The following is a 14,746-nucleotide window of genomic DNA, read 5'->3' on the forward strand; positions in this document are numbered from 1 at the left end:
AGAGCCTTTGGAGTGTGTTGGGGAACGCTGCTCAAACCCTAACCCCCAAGCAACTGCCTTTTCTCAGCCATTAGAGAGAAGTTCCCAGGCACAATGTGTTTCATGCACCAATCTTCAGGTCCAAGAAAGATGTAGGTTGATGGAAAAGTAATTATGTTTTTTTGCCATTAAAAGTAACAGCCAAGACTGGATTCAGTGGCTCACACTTGCAATCCCAGCACTTTGGGAGGCCAAGCTGGGTGGATCACTTGAGGTCAGGAGATTGAGACCACTCTGGCCAACATGGAGAAACCCCGTCTATATTAAAAAATATATGTACACAAAAAATTAGCTGAGCGTAGTGGTGTGCGACTATAATCCCAGATACTTGGGAGGCTGAGGCAGGAGAATGGCTTGAATCTGGGAGGCAAAGGTTGCAGTGAGCCAAGATCACACCACTACATTCAAGCCTGGGTGAAAGAGTGAGACTCTGTCTCCAAAAAAAAAAAAAAAAAAGTAATTGCAGTTTTTGCATTAAAAGTAATGGCAAAAACCGCAATTACTTTTGCACCAACCTAATAATTGCTTTTTTTTTTTTTTTTTTTTTTTTTTTTTTTTTTTTTTCTATAGAGCGTGGAGCAGGGGCTGCCTATATGTTACAGAAAGTAGAGGGCAGGTGTAGAAGGGGGCTAACTCCAAAGAGAATGAGGGTGGGGGATGGCAGGTGTGTGTCCATATTTACCAGCTAGTCTCCCCAGCAGCCAGAGGGCTCTTTTACAAATGTGAATTGGATTGTAACACTCTTCCGCTCAAAACTCTCCAATGGCTTGCCTTATCTTTTGGAACAAAACCTAGAGCCCTTAACAGTCCTCATGGCCTCCCAGTCTATCCCACGCTGTGCTTCCCTTCTCTCTCTTCCTTCCACCCTTGCTAGCTGCTCTTCTGTTCCTATTCCGGGCCTCCATAGCCCCTGGCTAGTGGAGAAAAAGATGCATCCTCCTGGTGGACAAATTAGAGAAAGACTTTTGTTTCCTCAACCTGGTACAACCTATGTTTTACAATGTACAATCTATGCCACAGAACAAAGAAGTTCTGCTTTAAACGTGCCAAGTCCCCCAGAACAGAAAATATTTTGACATCTGGGAGGAGCAAAAAAAGCATGGGCTCTGACGTGTGGGAATATATAAGGTGGGAATTCCAGCTCTGCCACCTGCTGGCTGTGTGATCAGGGGACGGTAACTCAATTTAAAATGTTTGAACAGCTGGGCTCGGTGGCTCACCCCTGTAATCCCAGCACTTTGGGAGACCCACGCAGGTAGATCACTGGAGGTCAGGAGTTCGAGACCTGCCTGACCAACATGATGAAACCCCATCTCTACTAAAAATACAAAAATTAGCCAGGCATGATGGCACATGCCTGTAGTCCCAGCTACTCAGGAGGCTGAGGCAGGAGAATAGCTTGAACCTGGGAGACAAAGGTTGCAGTGAGCTGAGATCGCACCACTACTCTCCAGCCTGGGTGACAGAGCAAGACTCTGTCTCAAAAAAAAAAAAACCAAAAAAGTTTGAGCAATTGCCATCTTGGGGGATGAAGAATGCTATCAGCATTAAATTAGATCATTCATGCCCTTCGAGTGTGTTTGATCAATGGCCCTCCCTTCTTGTGTGGCCCTAGAGCCTCTACCTCCATTTAACAGAGAATCAATGATGTTGGCAGAAGTGTGTACGTGTGTACACTTTTCTTTATAAACAAAATAAATACCCTTTATCTGCTTTTGTTTGCTACAAATGCTTCTCTTCAATTTTACCATCACCAACCTGGTTGAAGCTTGAATAACAACACATTCCTAATTTGTGCCCATCCCTTGCCCTCTTGTCCTTCTGATGCTTTCAGAAGTCACAATAAAACATTTTAAAAACTAAATCTGGTCAAGTGGTCCCCCACTCCACCATCTGCATCAAACTCCTCCAGTGTGTTGTTGCTCATCCTTATGGTCTCAGAGCAAATGTCAGCAGCGTAGAAAGGCCTTCCAGGACTCCTCAATCAATTTGAAGCACAATCCATAAAACCCCATCTAATGGGCTGAGATAGCCCCCTCTGATGTCCCATGGCAGGAAATGGCCCAAAGCCCCCAAGGAAACTCCCCAGAATTCCAAAGACAGTTTGGGCTGGTGATCTGGCTTCCACACCAGGGCTGGGAGAGTCATAGGGAAGTGCTAATTGCACCCAAAGATGTGACTGAAGCAGAAAACCCCAAAGGACTCTGTCACCTGGCCCATTGTTCTGCTTTTGGGGACAACGGATGGGCAGGAGAACATGGATGAAGTGGGGTCATCACCATGGAGCCCAAGTGTGGGGCAGGGAAGGTGGGCTGTGCAGGCTAGCTTTTCAACAGCGACACCGTGTGGTAGTGACGGGAGCAACAGTCCTAGTGGATGGGTGACTACGCAGGACAATGGGCTGTGCAGAATGACTGGTCAACAGCGACACCATGTGGTAGTGGAAAGAACAACAGCATAGTGGACTGACCCACTCTCCAGACCCTCTCTGTGTGACATTAGGAATTTGGACTAAGAAAATCCCAAGGACATTTGGAACAATGAGACTTTCTGTTAGTGGAGGCTGTGGGGATTCCAGAGATTAATTACAGAAATAAAAAGAGATGATTGTGTCTGTGCTATAAAATGGCATTGCCGGCCACATTGGTTACAGCCAATGAATAATAAATAAATGAACATAAAACAAGAAACAATATCAGCACACAGAATCCACAGGAAAAAAACCAGAAGTTTTTTTTTCGTGAAGCACAAATGGAAATTTCTTGGTTACAATTGAAACGCGATTCCTGGAGGAAATATCTCTGCAGCCTTAGCCCTTGAAAGAAGCTCATAATCCCTAAAATACACACACCATGCACTTTTCCAATGAATAAAGTTTCCTCGTGTTTAGATCATTTCTGAATCCGAGTTGAAGAAGTTTGCAAGGGGCTCTTGGTTAAGATCTGGAGAGGATTCCCTGGGGAAAGGCAGCCTGTGCCCCACAGCCCATCAGGAACAGGTGTGGCTGACAGCCCCCGGCACCCCTGGTGCCTTCATTTGTAGACAACATCTGCACCAAACAGCAGGAAGTTCTAGGGAGAGATGGGAATGTTGTCACCAGTTGAAGATGCACCCCTTGTTTGTGAGTGTGGAGCTACTGGAGTTTTAAGAAGGACATTCTGGGAGACTGCCTCTTGGGAAGGAGAAAGGCAGGGCCAGTGGGGGTCACTCAGTGTCTCACTGCCCGGATCTACACATCAACAGCTGCCAACGTCTGCGAATCTGTCAGCAGCTTCCCTGGAAGCTGCCTCCTTCTCAGACACGTAGACCCCCCGGGCCATTTTAGAGGCCTTCATTTGTCATCCCTGCCTCATGGCAGCTCAAGGGAGCACTTGTTCCAATCAAGGCTGCAAAACCACTTCTCTCTGCTCCTTTGTGTCCTTCACTCAGGATTTTTAGAAACGAAGAAATTAAATTGTGCCATGGGTCATTTTTTTTAAAGCACGGGCTTGGTAAAATGTGGGGAACATGCGGTATGTGTTTCCTATGCACTCTTGGCTATTTTTCTACAGTCTCTCAGCCCCACTAATTAGCTCCCTGGTCTAAAGAATTGAGGATTGATGGGTTGGACATTGGGGGAAAGGGAGAGGGAGGGATCTGCGTGATGAGAGGCTCCCCATGAGGTCCACAAGTTATCAGGAAAGCCTTTGACCAAGATGAGAAATGCAATGCTGGGTGATGGTTTCGCTGCTGAGGTGACAGCTTTGTGGGGACATGCTGGGTTTAAGAGGCCTCAGGGTGGAGACATTGAGGGAGACTGCAAATGCACAGGCTGAGAGTTTGGAAAAAATAGAAAGACTGGAAGCATGTCTGGGACATTGGGTGGCACACAGGTGGCAGCTAAGCCTGAAGAGGTTGACAGGAGTGACGAAGGCTAGCCATTGGCGGGGGAAGAGAAGAAGCCTGAGGAAGGGTCCTGGAGATCTCCAGCTTGCAGAGAAGGGGCAGGAGAACAAGTAGAGGAGGTGGCGGGTAGTCAACCAGGAGCTAGGGGAGTGCTGGAAACTAAGAGAAGAAAGCATGCCCAGTAAGGGCATCAGTGTCAGATGCAGATGGAGGTCAGCCTGGGCGAAAGCCACAAGGGAGCCTTCTGTGCTGTGTCTAAATCTGCCAGACAAAGACCACATGTTATACCCCACAGTGCCTAGTACAATGCTGGGTGCAAAAGGCGTGCAACATATATTCATTAAATATTTAAATGCACCTTGTGAAAGAGGCTCTTTGGCCCACAAATGCATTTCATTTTTGCCGAGTGTAGTATGGAAACGATGCAGTGATGGTTCAAAGCCGGGAGCCTGGCTTTGAATCTGGACTTCATTTAACACTGTGTGGCTTTTCTGAACCTTGGTCTTTCTTCTCTGTTTTTTAACAGCACCCACATCCCAGGGTTGTTGTAAGGGTAGAAGGCGCTTGACACAGGGCTTGGCATGCAGGAAGCATTGCAACCATAGGCTGCTATTGGTCACTGTCATTAGGGGAGATTTGTGGAAAAGACTCCGGGACTCACCTGGTGAGGCTGAAGCACCATGTTGTAGAGCTGGACTCTGGCCGGCATCGGGAGAGGGAAGCCTTTCTGCAGTTTCTCTGTGACAGAGACCAATGGTGAGGACCAGGAGCAAAGAAAGAGAAGGGCAAGGGAGGAGGGAGGGCCAGAGAGCCTGGGTAGACAGCCTCCCTGAACCGGCATGCCTGGCCCTAGGTAGGGACTGGCATGGGCATACATGCCTGAAAGGAAGGCTGCCCTGGAGTCCGTACCTCCCACCTGTTGTCCATCAACCCCAGGTCCACTTCTAGCACCTGCGTGGACTCCATCCCCATGATGGCCCTCCTGAGGGTGCAGCACCGCTGGTATACCCTAAACCAAAAATCCGCTGCTTGCAATGGTGTGAATAGAGCATGGTGTGTAATAGGGGTATTTATGCATGTGGGCATGAAACCCCTCAACATTTAGGATAAAGCCAGAGGTGGACAGTGGCCAGGGCAAGTGCCCCACATACTGCCACATTCTGACATGGAACTTTGGAGAACTCTAAATTAGAATGTGGCCTCCCAGGTCATTACGAAGCTACATTTGTCAAGGTAGGAGGACAGATCCCAGGACTGATGTATCATATTTCATATGATAATTTGTTGGATTAATTGGTAAGTTCTAAATATCCTAGTCACAGGTTATATGGGCCTCTATTTGTACTTTTGCCCCTCGCTCTCGAAGGTCAGGGGCTGGCCTGCCTGAAGCTCTTACCAGCGTGGTGATCTAAGCTCTGGGAGGGGTTATCAGGGAATCCCCTCATCCTTCTTCCAGAGTTGGAAAAAGACCATAGGATTTGTTTTTCCTGCTAGGATCAAACCCATGCCCCACCTCTTGCCTGCTCTGTGACCTAAGTCACTAAACCATTCTGTTCTTCCACTTCCTCCCATAAAAGTTGGAGATGTTAATAATCCTTCATCTCATGGGGGTTTTGTAAGGGCAAACTCATGCAATAATGAATCAACCCATGTGTAGTAAGTCAACCCATGTGAGTTCCCTTTTTGTTCCATCCGTTTCTGGGTCGGATGCCATTTGAAGTTCACTTGACATCACCACTGCCCAGACCTCATACCTGGGGCCAGGTATTAGGTGGCTGTAGGTAATCAACCCCATCCTCTTCCCCCATGACTGAAAATGAATGGTTTCTTCAAAGTTCCTTACCGTTAACCCTGGGCAGCACAAGAATGGGTACCATGTAGTTCATGATATCCTGCAGCAATTCAACCTGGAAATCAGAGGGAGGATGGGAGGATGGCCCTGCATCGCCAGAACCCTGCGGGACCGGCAGTCCTCATCACCCCATCTCTGTCACCCTCCTTTCCCCTAGCGCTGCTCAGCAACCGTACAGTTGGGAAAACTGCTGAGAGGTGGACACAAGTGATATGTGAACACTTGGCAGCCCAGTCAAGGCCATGGAAGTACTTTCTTTTGCTCCAGTGGTTCCAGATGTAAAGCATATTCTCAATTGTAAGATGCAAGGCCTTACAGCTCACGACAATGATGAAGAAGGTCATCAGAGAGTATTTAAATGGGAAAAGCTTGGCTTAGAAAATGCATCCTCTCAGACACTGCAGTAAGAGGGCAAATCGAATCAACCTCTTTGAGGGCTATTTGACGCAATGTTCATCAAAAGCCTGTGTGTGCCTGGTTGGGCTCGGTGGTTCATGACTGTAACACCACTGCTTTGGGAGGCTGAGGCGAGAAGATCACTTGAGACCAGGAGGAGTTCAAGACCAGACTGGGCAACATAGCAAGACCCCTGTGTGCCTTTTGGGCTAGCAAACATGCCTCTAATGAATTTATCCTAAGGAAATAATGTAGGGTGTAGGAAAAAATGTGGATGCCAGAATGTTGACCAAAGCAACAAATTTATCCAGAACAATAAATTAAAAGCAACCTCCATGTCCAACAATAGGGGAATCACTTGGTGGAAAATGGCAATACTTTAATAGAAGGAAATATTATGCAACTGTTACGAATGATATTGTAGAAACGTAAGTAACAACACAGACATAACCATGATATGTTTTTGAGTGAGGAGAACCAGGCTATAGAAATCACATCATTTCATTTTTTAATTAAATAGGCATAGCAAAAGGTCGGGAAATATATACTCCAAATTATTAACTAAGTGATGAAAATATGCATGGTTTTTATTTTCTTTCTTTTGCAAATCCGTAGGTTCTGATTGCCTTATAGTGCATATATTTTTCTTTGGCAATAATAAAAAAATTAAAAATAGTGTAAAACCCTCAAGATGCTTGCCTGTAGTCTTGACATTTACAATTTGTAAATATATACATTTTTGTTTCTGGAACAATTGAGTCTCTTTTCCTGGCCTGTTATTCCCTGGCCTCACCAAATGCAGTGCCCTCCTTCCTATGAATCCTGGGAACTTAAAATTTCTAGTTTCTACAGAAGCAGAAATTAGTTATGGACTTAGTCAAGCCACCAAGAAAGCCTTGGAACAAGTAAGTCCATGAAAATACGATGAGGTTGCATTTGGTCCTTTCATTAGGAATCTCATTTGGTAGAAATGGCTGGCTGGATTTTTACCAGATTTGAAGGGGACACTGGGCGGTATGACTTTGGGATTGGGGGGCTTACAAGGCACGCACTTGGTGGGGAACTTGGGGGTATCTCAGGAATCTAAGGAAATGTTCTCCAGAGCAGCAGAAACTGGGATTCAACCAGAGCCCACCAGGAGATTCAGGTCAATGTGGCAAGACTCTGGACAGGATCAGCAGACTGCAGCTTCTGACGTTAGACACAGGGCAGGCGCTCTGTGTGGCTGGTGTTGAACAGCATGGGCGACTACTTACTACTAACAGGGGCAACTCGTCATCAATGCCCCTCGTGAGGGCAGCAGGGGCAAATCTACTTAATAATGAGCAGTGATTCCTGGGCAGGGGAATCACCTACTTGAGCTGGGTTTCTCCCTGCTCCTCCCTCTCCTACCAGCCCTTTCTCCATGTCGGTACATAGCTCTGCCATTCATCCAACTGCTCCACCCAAAGCCCTAGAAGTCACCTGGACAATCCTTTGCCTCACCACACAGCCATGAGGGAGGCTTCTGTGCTGTGTCTAAATCTGCCAGACATTGACCACATGTTATACCTCACTGTGCCTAGTATGGTGCTGGGTGCAAAAGAAGGTGTGCAACATATATTCGTTAAATATTTAAATGCACCTTATAAAAGAGGCTCACATCTCTCACTACGTTCTGTCTAAATCTACTTCCAAAATATGTCTCCAATCCACCACCTTTCTCTTCTTCCTGGCTGAGTCCCAACCCCCAGCATCTCACGTGGACAAACACACCAGCCTCCCCACTGACCCCCCTTGTCTGTAATCCATCCCCCCACCCCAGCCAGGGGAAGCTTTTACAAAGGTATAAATCCACTCACAGCACTCCCTGCAGGAAATAGCACACTGGCTTCTCACTGTCTGTGCAACATAACAATCTCCCCTCCTCTAGCCCAGCCCGGAAGGCCCTAGATAAGCCAGCCCATGCCTGCCCCTCTGGCCACATCTCTTCCGATGCCCCGTACTCGCTCTGCTCCAGACACACAGGCTCCCTTCATTCCCCAAACGCACCAAGCTTGTCCCCACCACAGGGCCTTTGCCCCTGCTGTTTCCTCTGCTGGCTCCTTCTCCTCCTTCAGTCCAAACATCACCTCCTCGGAGAGGCCCTCCCTGATCACATCTTCTGACTCTTCATTCTCCCTCATCACTTTCCGCCCATCCCCGCTTTGGTTTTTATAGCTTTAATTGTGACTGAAATCATCTTCTTTTTTTTTTTTTTTTTTTTTTTTTTTTTTTTTTTTTTTAAAGACAAGATCTTACTCTGTCACTTAGGCTGGAGTGCAGTGTAGCGTGATCTTAGCTCGTGTAACCTGGAACTCCCGGGCTGAAGCTACCCTGCCGCCTCAGACTCCCGGGTGTCTGGGACTACAGGTGCATGCCACCACACCCACCTAATTTTTATTTTTTATAAGAGATGAGGTCTTGCTATGTTGCCCAGCCTGGTCTTGAAGTCCTAGCCTCAAGCAATCCTCCTGCTTCGGCCTCCCAAAGTGCTGGGATTATGGATGTGAGCCACCATGCCTGGCCTTTCATTTCTTGTTGTGCTGTCTTCCCACTGCCATGTAAGGCTCTGAGAAGGCATCACTTCCCCGTCTTGTGCATCAGTCTACCCAACACTTGGAAGAGTACTTGGCACATAATAGGTGCTCAATAAAATAATTCATTTGTTCATCCAACAAACATTTGTTGAGCAGATTTTCTCTACCAGATCGTGCATGTTTAATCCCATTTAAACCATACTACACTCACTCAGGTGGGGAAGGTCTGGAGTTCAAGAAAAGGGAAGTGACTTGCCCAAGGCCTCACAGTTAGTAGGCATGGAGCAGGGATTCTGGCTCAGATCCCTCTGCCCGCCAAGCTCCTCAAACCATTAATTCACAACCAAATTAAATGCAAATGAGCCAGTAGCCTCTTAAATAATGCCTCGAGCCTATGACTTGTCCCCCTCCCACCTGACAGGTCAGGAGGAGGAAGAAGCCACCAAGGGCCTCAGACTCACCGGGAAGGGGCCAATATCGGAGTGCTTCAGTTCCAGGAGCAGCCTGTGAGAGGGGGAGGAGGGGACTGAGATTACCAACTGCCTGACTAGCGTGAGAACCCAGTTTCTAGAGAGGAGAGACCCACTCTGGCGGATACTGCCTGGTTTTCCCACCCACTATCCACTCCCCTTCCACGGGTCACAGCCCCCCGATGTTGCCCTTGGAGAATTCACACATTCCCTGCATTGTTAGTGCCGATGACCCCATACTGAGCTCTGGGTCATGCTGGCCAAAGGGCATAGTCCACCTCTCCTGCCACAGTCATTGCTGCAAAGATGTACCTCTGACCTATGCTGGCCCAGTGAAAGTCAGTCCCAGGACTTCTGCTGGGAATATTGGGAATGAGGTATTCTCTTTTCTCTGGGAAAATAAGGAAGCTCCTGGTGACTATTTTGCCGCCACTTGGTGACAGCCTGCTGGGCAATGAAGCCAGCACAGAGGATAGTAGAGGCAAGAGATGGAGACAGATTCCCAAGGAATCCGGGAGACAGATTCCTAAGGACATCATTTGAACACCTGGGTCTTTTCTTGCCTGAAAACCTTGGATTTTTCAGTTACTTGAGCCAATATACTATTTTCCCTTTATGGCCTTTATGACATTTTTAACAGTGATCTCAGAGGAAGGGGGGAACATATGGCTGTTTATTGAACCCCAACCATTCATTAGCTGTGTTGGGTGCTTTATCTCACTATATCCCAGTAACATTACAAGAGGCAAGGGCCATTACACTCATTTTTACAGATAAGGAAACTGACACTCAGAGGTCAAGCAATGGTCCAAGGTCACACAGCTAACAGCAAAGCAGGGTTTCTTTTTTTTTTTTTCTTCTTTGAGATGGGGTCTCATTCTGTTGCTCAGGCTAGAGTATAGTCACAGCTGTACTACACAGCAAAATCACAGTTCACTGCAGCCTCAACCTCCCTGGGCTCAGGTGATCCTCCCACCTCAGCCTCCCAAGTAGCTGGGATTACAGGTGTGTGCCACCATGCCCAGCTGATTAAAAAAATTTTTTTTGTAGAGACAGGGTCTCACTATGTTGCCCAGGCTGTAATAAAGCAGAGTTTTGGCCAGGCATGGTGAATCATGCCTGTAATCCCAGCACTTTTGGGAGGCTGAGGCGGGCAGATCACTTGAAGTCAGGAGTTCGAGACCAGCCTGGCCAACATGGGAAACAACGTCTCTACTAAAAATACAAAAATTAGCCAGGTGTGGTGGTGCGTGCCTGTAGGCCCAGCTACTCGGGAGGCTGAGGCAGGAGAATTGCTTGAACCCAGGAGGTGGGGGTTGCAGTGAGCTGAGATCATGCCACTGCACACCAGCCTGGGTGACGGAGCAAAACTCTGTCTAAAATAAATAAATAAATAAAATAAAGCGGGGTTTCAAACAGAGCTCCTTGAAGGCAAAGCCTTGGTTGTCTCCAACACTGTACAAAGCTTGAAAACTTGCCCTTGCTCCTCAAGAGTCAGTAGCCTCAGGATTTCTGCTCCATGGATTCTCACACCCTATCCCCATCCCCTGCATATTCCAGGAAGCCTGTGCTTAGCCCACACCCAGCTGTATCCTCTCTAGCTCCTTTACTTGAGAGGCCTATGGGTGTTTAAGAGAAATTAAATCTATGCATTTCTGAAGCAGTAATGTTTGTCAACATGATGCCAGGAGAAATGAGCAGCACGTAAACCTCTGGGGCCCGTCTCAAGGTGAAGGACGGCTCGGTGCCAGGGAGAAGGCGGGACTGGGCAGGGATGTGGGTCAAGGCTGCATGAAAACAGCACAAATGTGCTGAAGAGGTGGGTGCCAGGTCTCACTGTGGGGGGCCATCACATCTGCTTGCGTACGGTGTTTCCTTCTCTCTGCCCCTCACTCCCTCCCTCTGTCTCCACCTTTCCTTTTCTACATCTCTGCCCTCCCTTCCTTCCTTTGTGTCTGTCTCCTTCTCTGAGTGTCACTCTCTGTATCTCCATCTCTTTCTCTATGTCTCAAACTCCCTTTCTGTATTTCTTTTAAAAATCTATTTATTTATTTATTTATTTTGAGACAGGGTCTTGCTCTGTTGCCCAGAGCGGAGTACAGTGTCTCGAATATAGCTTACTGCAGCCTTGACCTGCCAGGCTCAAGTGATCCTCCCACCTCCGCCTCTCCAGTAGCTGGGACCCCAGGCATGCACCACCATGCCTGGCTAATTAAAATAATTTTTTTTTTTTTTTTTATAGAGACGAGGTCTCACTATGTTGCCCTGGCTAGTCTTGAAATCTTGGGCTCAGGCGATCCTCCCACCATGGCCTCCCAAAGTGCTGGGAGAGAGGCGTGAGCCACCATGCCTGGCCCTGTATTTCTCTCTTTCTGCATTTCTGTTTCTCTTTCCCTCTTGCATACTGAGTGTTTATTCTATTCCTGGAAGTGTTCTAAACACTTCAACACATATTAATACCTCATTTCAGCTCACAATGATGCTGTTGGCAAAGTAATTACTGGGCTTATTTTTTATTTTTTTGAGACAGAGTCTCACTCTGTCTCCCAGGCTGGAGTGCAATGGGGCGATCTTGGTTCACTGCAACCTCCACCTCCCAGGTTCAAGCCATTCTCCTGCCTCAACCTCTCCAGTAGCTGGGATTACAGGTGCCTGACCACGCCCAGCTAATTTTTTATTTTTAGTAGAGACAGGGTTTCACCATGTTGGCCAGACTGGTCTCAAACTCCTGACCTCAGGTAATCCACCCACCTCAGCCTCCTACAGTACTGAGATTACAGGCATGAGCCACCACACCAGGCCTTACTGGGCTTGACAGCCGGAGAACTGAAGTTGGCAGCGTTTCGGTGCTTGCCAAGGTGAGCCACACTTCTAACGCAGGCAGCCTCACGTCGGGGCCACACTCCTAACCACAAACTCCCCTGCTGGGACTCAAATCAGGGCCATGTGGATTCTAGAGTCTCCCAGCAGAGGATGTTGGTTAAAGTCCCAAGGATGGGGTGAGAAGAAGTTGAAGTGGGATTTCCTGGTGTCAAGGAAAGCCAGGGACATGGAGCGGCTGGATGCTGTTGTGGTTCAGTGGGAATCATCAGCTGACGCCTCCCAGCCATGAGGACTGGCTGTGTCCCAGAACACAGAACTGTCACTGCTAGAACTGAGACATTTATGGGTAAGCTGAGATGGTTGGTCACCTACAATGTGTGACCTCGAGCAAGTCGCTTTTTCTCTGAGCATCAGTTTCATGGTCTGCAAAATGGGGATACTGTGGCCATTGCACACTCTTTGAGGTTTTAATGTGATACACCAACATGAAAACAACAATGCAGTGCTTCTGTACATCACAGGGCCACTGCCATCCCACAGACACCAAGGACAGAGGGGCAGCCCCCTCCTCCTCTCACAGGCCCGCTTACCTATTCAGCTTGACCTCTCCAACAAGCCTGTCGGACTTGGTGCTGACCTCCATGGAACCAGTTGTGTGCTGCCAAAACAACAACCCGGGGTGAAGTGCCCCAACCCAGGCGCCTGGCTGCAAGGCCTTCAAACCAAGAAGGGTCAGCTTCACAATGGCTCAGCAGGACAGCATACACCGTGGGGTCAGGCCTGCAGAGCCAGAGGAGTGGGGAGACTTCCCTTGGCTTTGTGACTGTTGAGTCCTACACTGTCAGCCAATTTCCATTTTCTCTCTCTACTTCCAGGACCATTTCAGAGTTCTTGGGCCACTCTCAGAGGGCTGCATAAGACAGGCCAGCCCTATTCTCGCAACCCCTCATTCATTAATTCATTCAAAAAATATGAGGAGGAAGTCCCGGGTTCCCATCTCAGCTGTTCTGTGCAGTCTTTGTGGCCTTGGATGACCCCTCAGGACCTATTCTGTCTGCAAAGTGGAAATAACAGGTCTCACCTTGGGAGACCCAGTAGACCTGCCTAAGGCCTCTAAGTGCTTCCTGGTGCGGAGAGTGTCTGAACCACGCCCTCAGTGGCCATAAGGGTGCCACCAAATCTTTGTGGAGTGATGAAGTGATCAAAGGGATGAATGCATAAATCAACAATGGAGTGAAAACTGAGGCAAATGAAGGATTAAAAAACATGTGAATGAAAGAATAACAAAGATATGCATGAATGAATAAATGATGGACGAATAAATGAACACATATGGAAATGAATGATCAATTGAACAAAGATATAAGTAAATGAATAATTGAATAAATGAATGCATGTGGGAATCAGAAAAAGTATAACATATTTCAAGCCAACAATCTAATAAATAACCGAGTGAATTAATAATTGAATGAATGAACAAATACACAAATGCATAATTGAATGACTAAAAATATAAGTGAATGAATTGGAGCAGTACACATATTTCAAGCCAACATGGAATGAATAATTGAATGAATGAGAAATTGACTGAATGAATAATTGAATGAATAAGTAAACAAACGCACTAGCGAATGGCTAGGTGAATGAATACCTTCAGGAGCCGGCACTGTTGAGTACAGTGACTCAAGCCTCAGGCTCTGGAGTGACACAGTCCAGGTTTGAATCCAGACAGGATTCACATGGTCTCCTGACTCCAAAGACAGTGCTCTTGGGACTGTCTGGGACTCCTCATCTGTCTACACCCAGGAACTGCTTACCATGCCAATCAGGAAGAGGGAAGCCAGGGAGGAGTTGGGGAAGACGGCAAAGGCCTGGACGTCCACGGCTGGATAGAAGGTAAGGCCAGTGGTCTGCACAGACAGGTGTGGCGGGGTAGAAGCTGAGACATGGATCTGTATCTTCATGTTGGGAAACCTCTTGGCCACCTGCAGCCCCCAGTGGAGACAACCAACGAAAGGAGAAGTTTCTGTTAAAATGTTTCTGAATCCTACCTTGGCCTGTCCCTGCTTAAATACCTTCAATGTCTTCCCATTGCTTTTAGAATAAATCCAAAGATTGCACTGTCTGCCAGCTGGCACCCTGCCAACCTCACCACATGTGCCTCTGCCTCTTGTCTTCCATCTCCAGCCACATGGAACTCTTTCTGTGCCTCAAACTCAACAAACTCTCTTGCCATCTAAAATCCTTTGCACTCTCTGTTCCCCCTTGTTAGATACTTTTCCTTGCATTCTTCTCTCTCGGCTCTTTCCCTTCCTTCAGGTCTCTGCAGATGTTACTTTCTCAGAGAGCAGTAGTGGCTTCAAGGGGGAACCAAGGAGGGCCTTGGTGAGCTTCTTCCCCTCTCTCTTAGTCTCTGATCTTCCCCCAGGTAAATCCACAGTCCGGGTAAAAACAATGTGATTGTTATGCAAATGAAGCTTCAAGACAACACTCCCGGATACCCCTACCAGCCACATCTCTTCCCCCAACCAGAGCTTCTCTGTATAGAAAATTCTGGGGTTTCACCACCAGAGACGCTGCTATGAACAGAATGTGTCCCCCCAAATTCATATGTTGAAACCCTAATTCCCAGTGTGGCTGCATTTGGAGAAGGGCCTCTAATGAAGTAACTGAGGTTAAGTGAGTTCATAGGAGTCGGGCCCTGATCTGATAGGATTAGCGTC

The 14,746-nt window shown here is 47.6% G+C and overlaps 1 protein-coding gene across 1 annotated transcript in view; it reads right to left on the bottom strand.

Moving 5' to 3' along the window:
- Nucleotides 1-2,747: 2,747 nt before the first annotated feature.
- BPI (bactericidal permeability increasing protein) overlaps nt 2,748-14,746 on the bottom strand; it is a 33,239-nt gene continuing 21,240 nt past the window's right edge. The window contains exons 10-15 of the mRNA XM_055265186.2: nt 13,841-14,008; nt 12,614-12,681; nt 9,192-9,234; nt 5,768-5,831; nt 4,586-4,662; nt 2,748-3,110 (exon numbers count right to left, since the gene is read on the bottom strand). Of these exons, the coding sequence (XP_055121161.2) occupies nt 3,072-3,110; nt 4,586-4,662; nt 5,768-5,831; nt 9,192-9,234; nt 12,614-12,681; nt 13,841-14,008 (459 nt within the window). The 3' untranslated portion in view covers nt 2,748-3,071. The remainder of the gene's footprint in view (nt 3,111-4,585; nt 4,663-5,767; nt 5,832-9,191; nt 9,235-12,613; nt 12,682-13,840; nt 14,009-14,746) is intronic.

The sequence above is a fragment of the Symphalangus syndactylus genome, chromosome 24, assembly GCF_028878055.3.
Source record: "Symphalangus syndactylus isolate Jambi chromosome 24, NHGRI_mSymSyn1-v2.1_pri, whole genome shotgun sequence".
NCBI lineage: Eukaryota > Metazoa > Chordata > Mammalia > Primates > Hylobatidae > Symphalangus > Symphalangus syndactylus.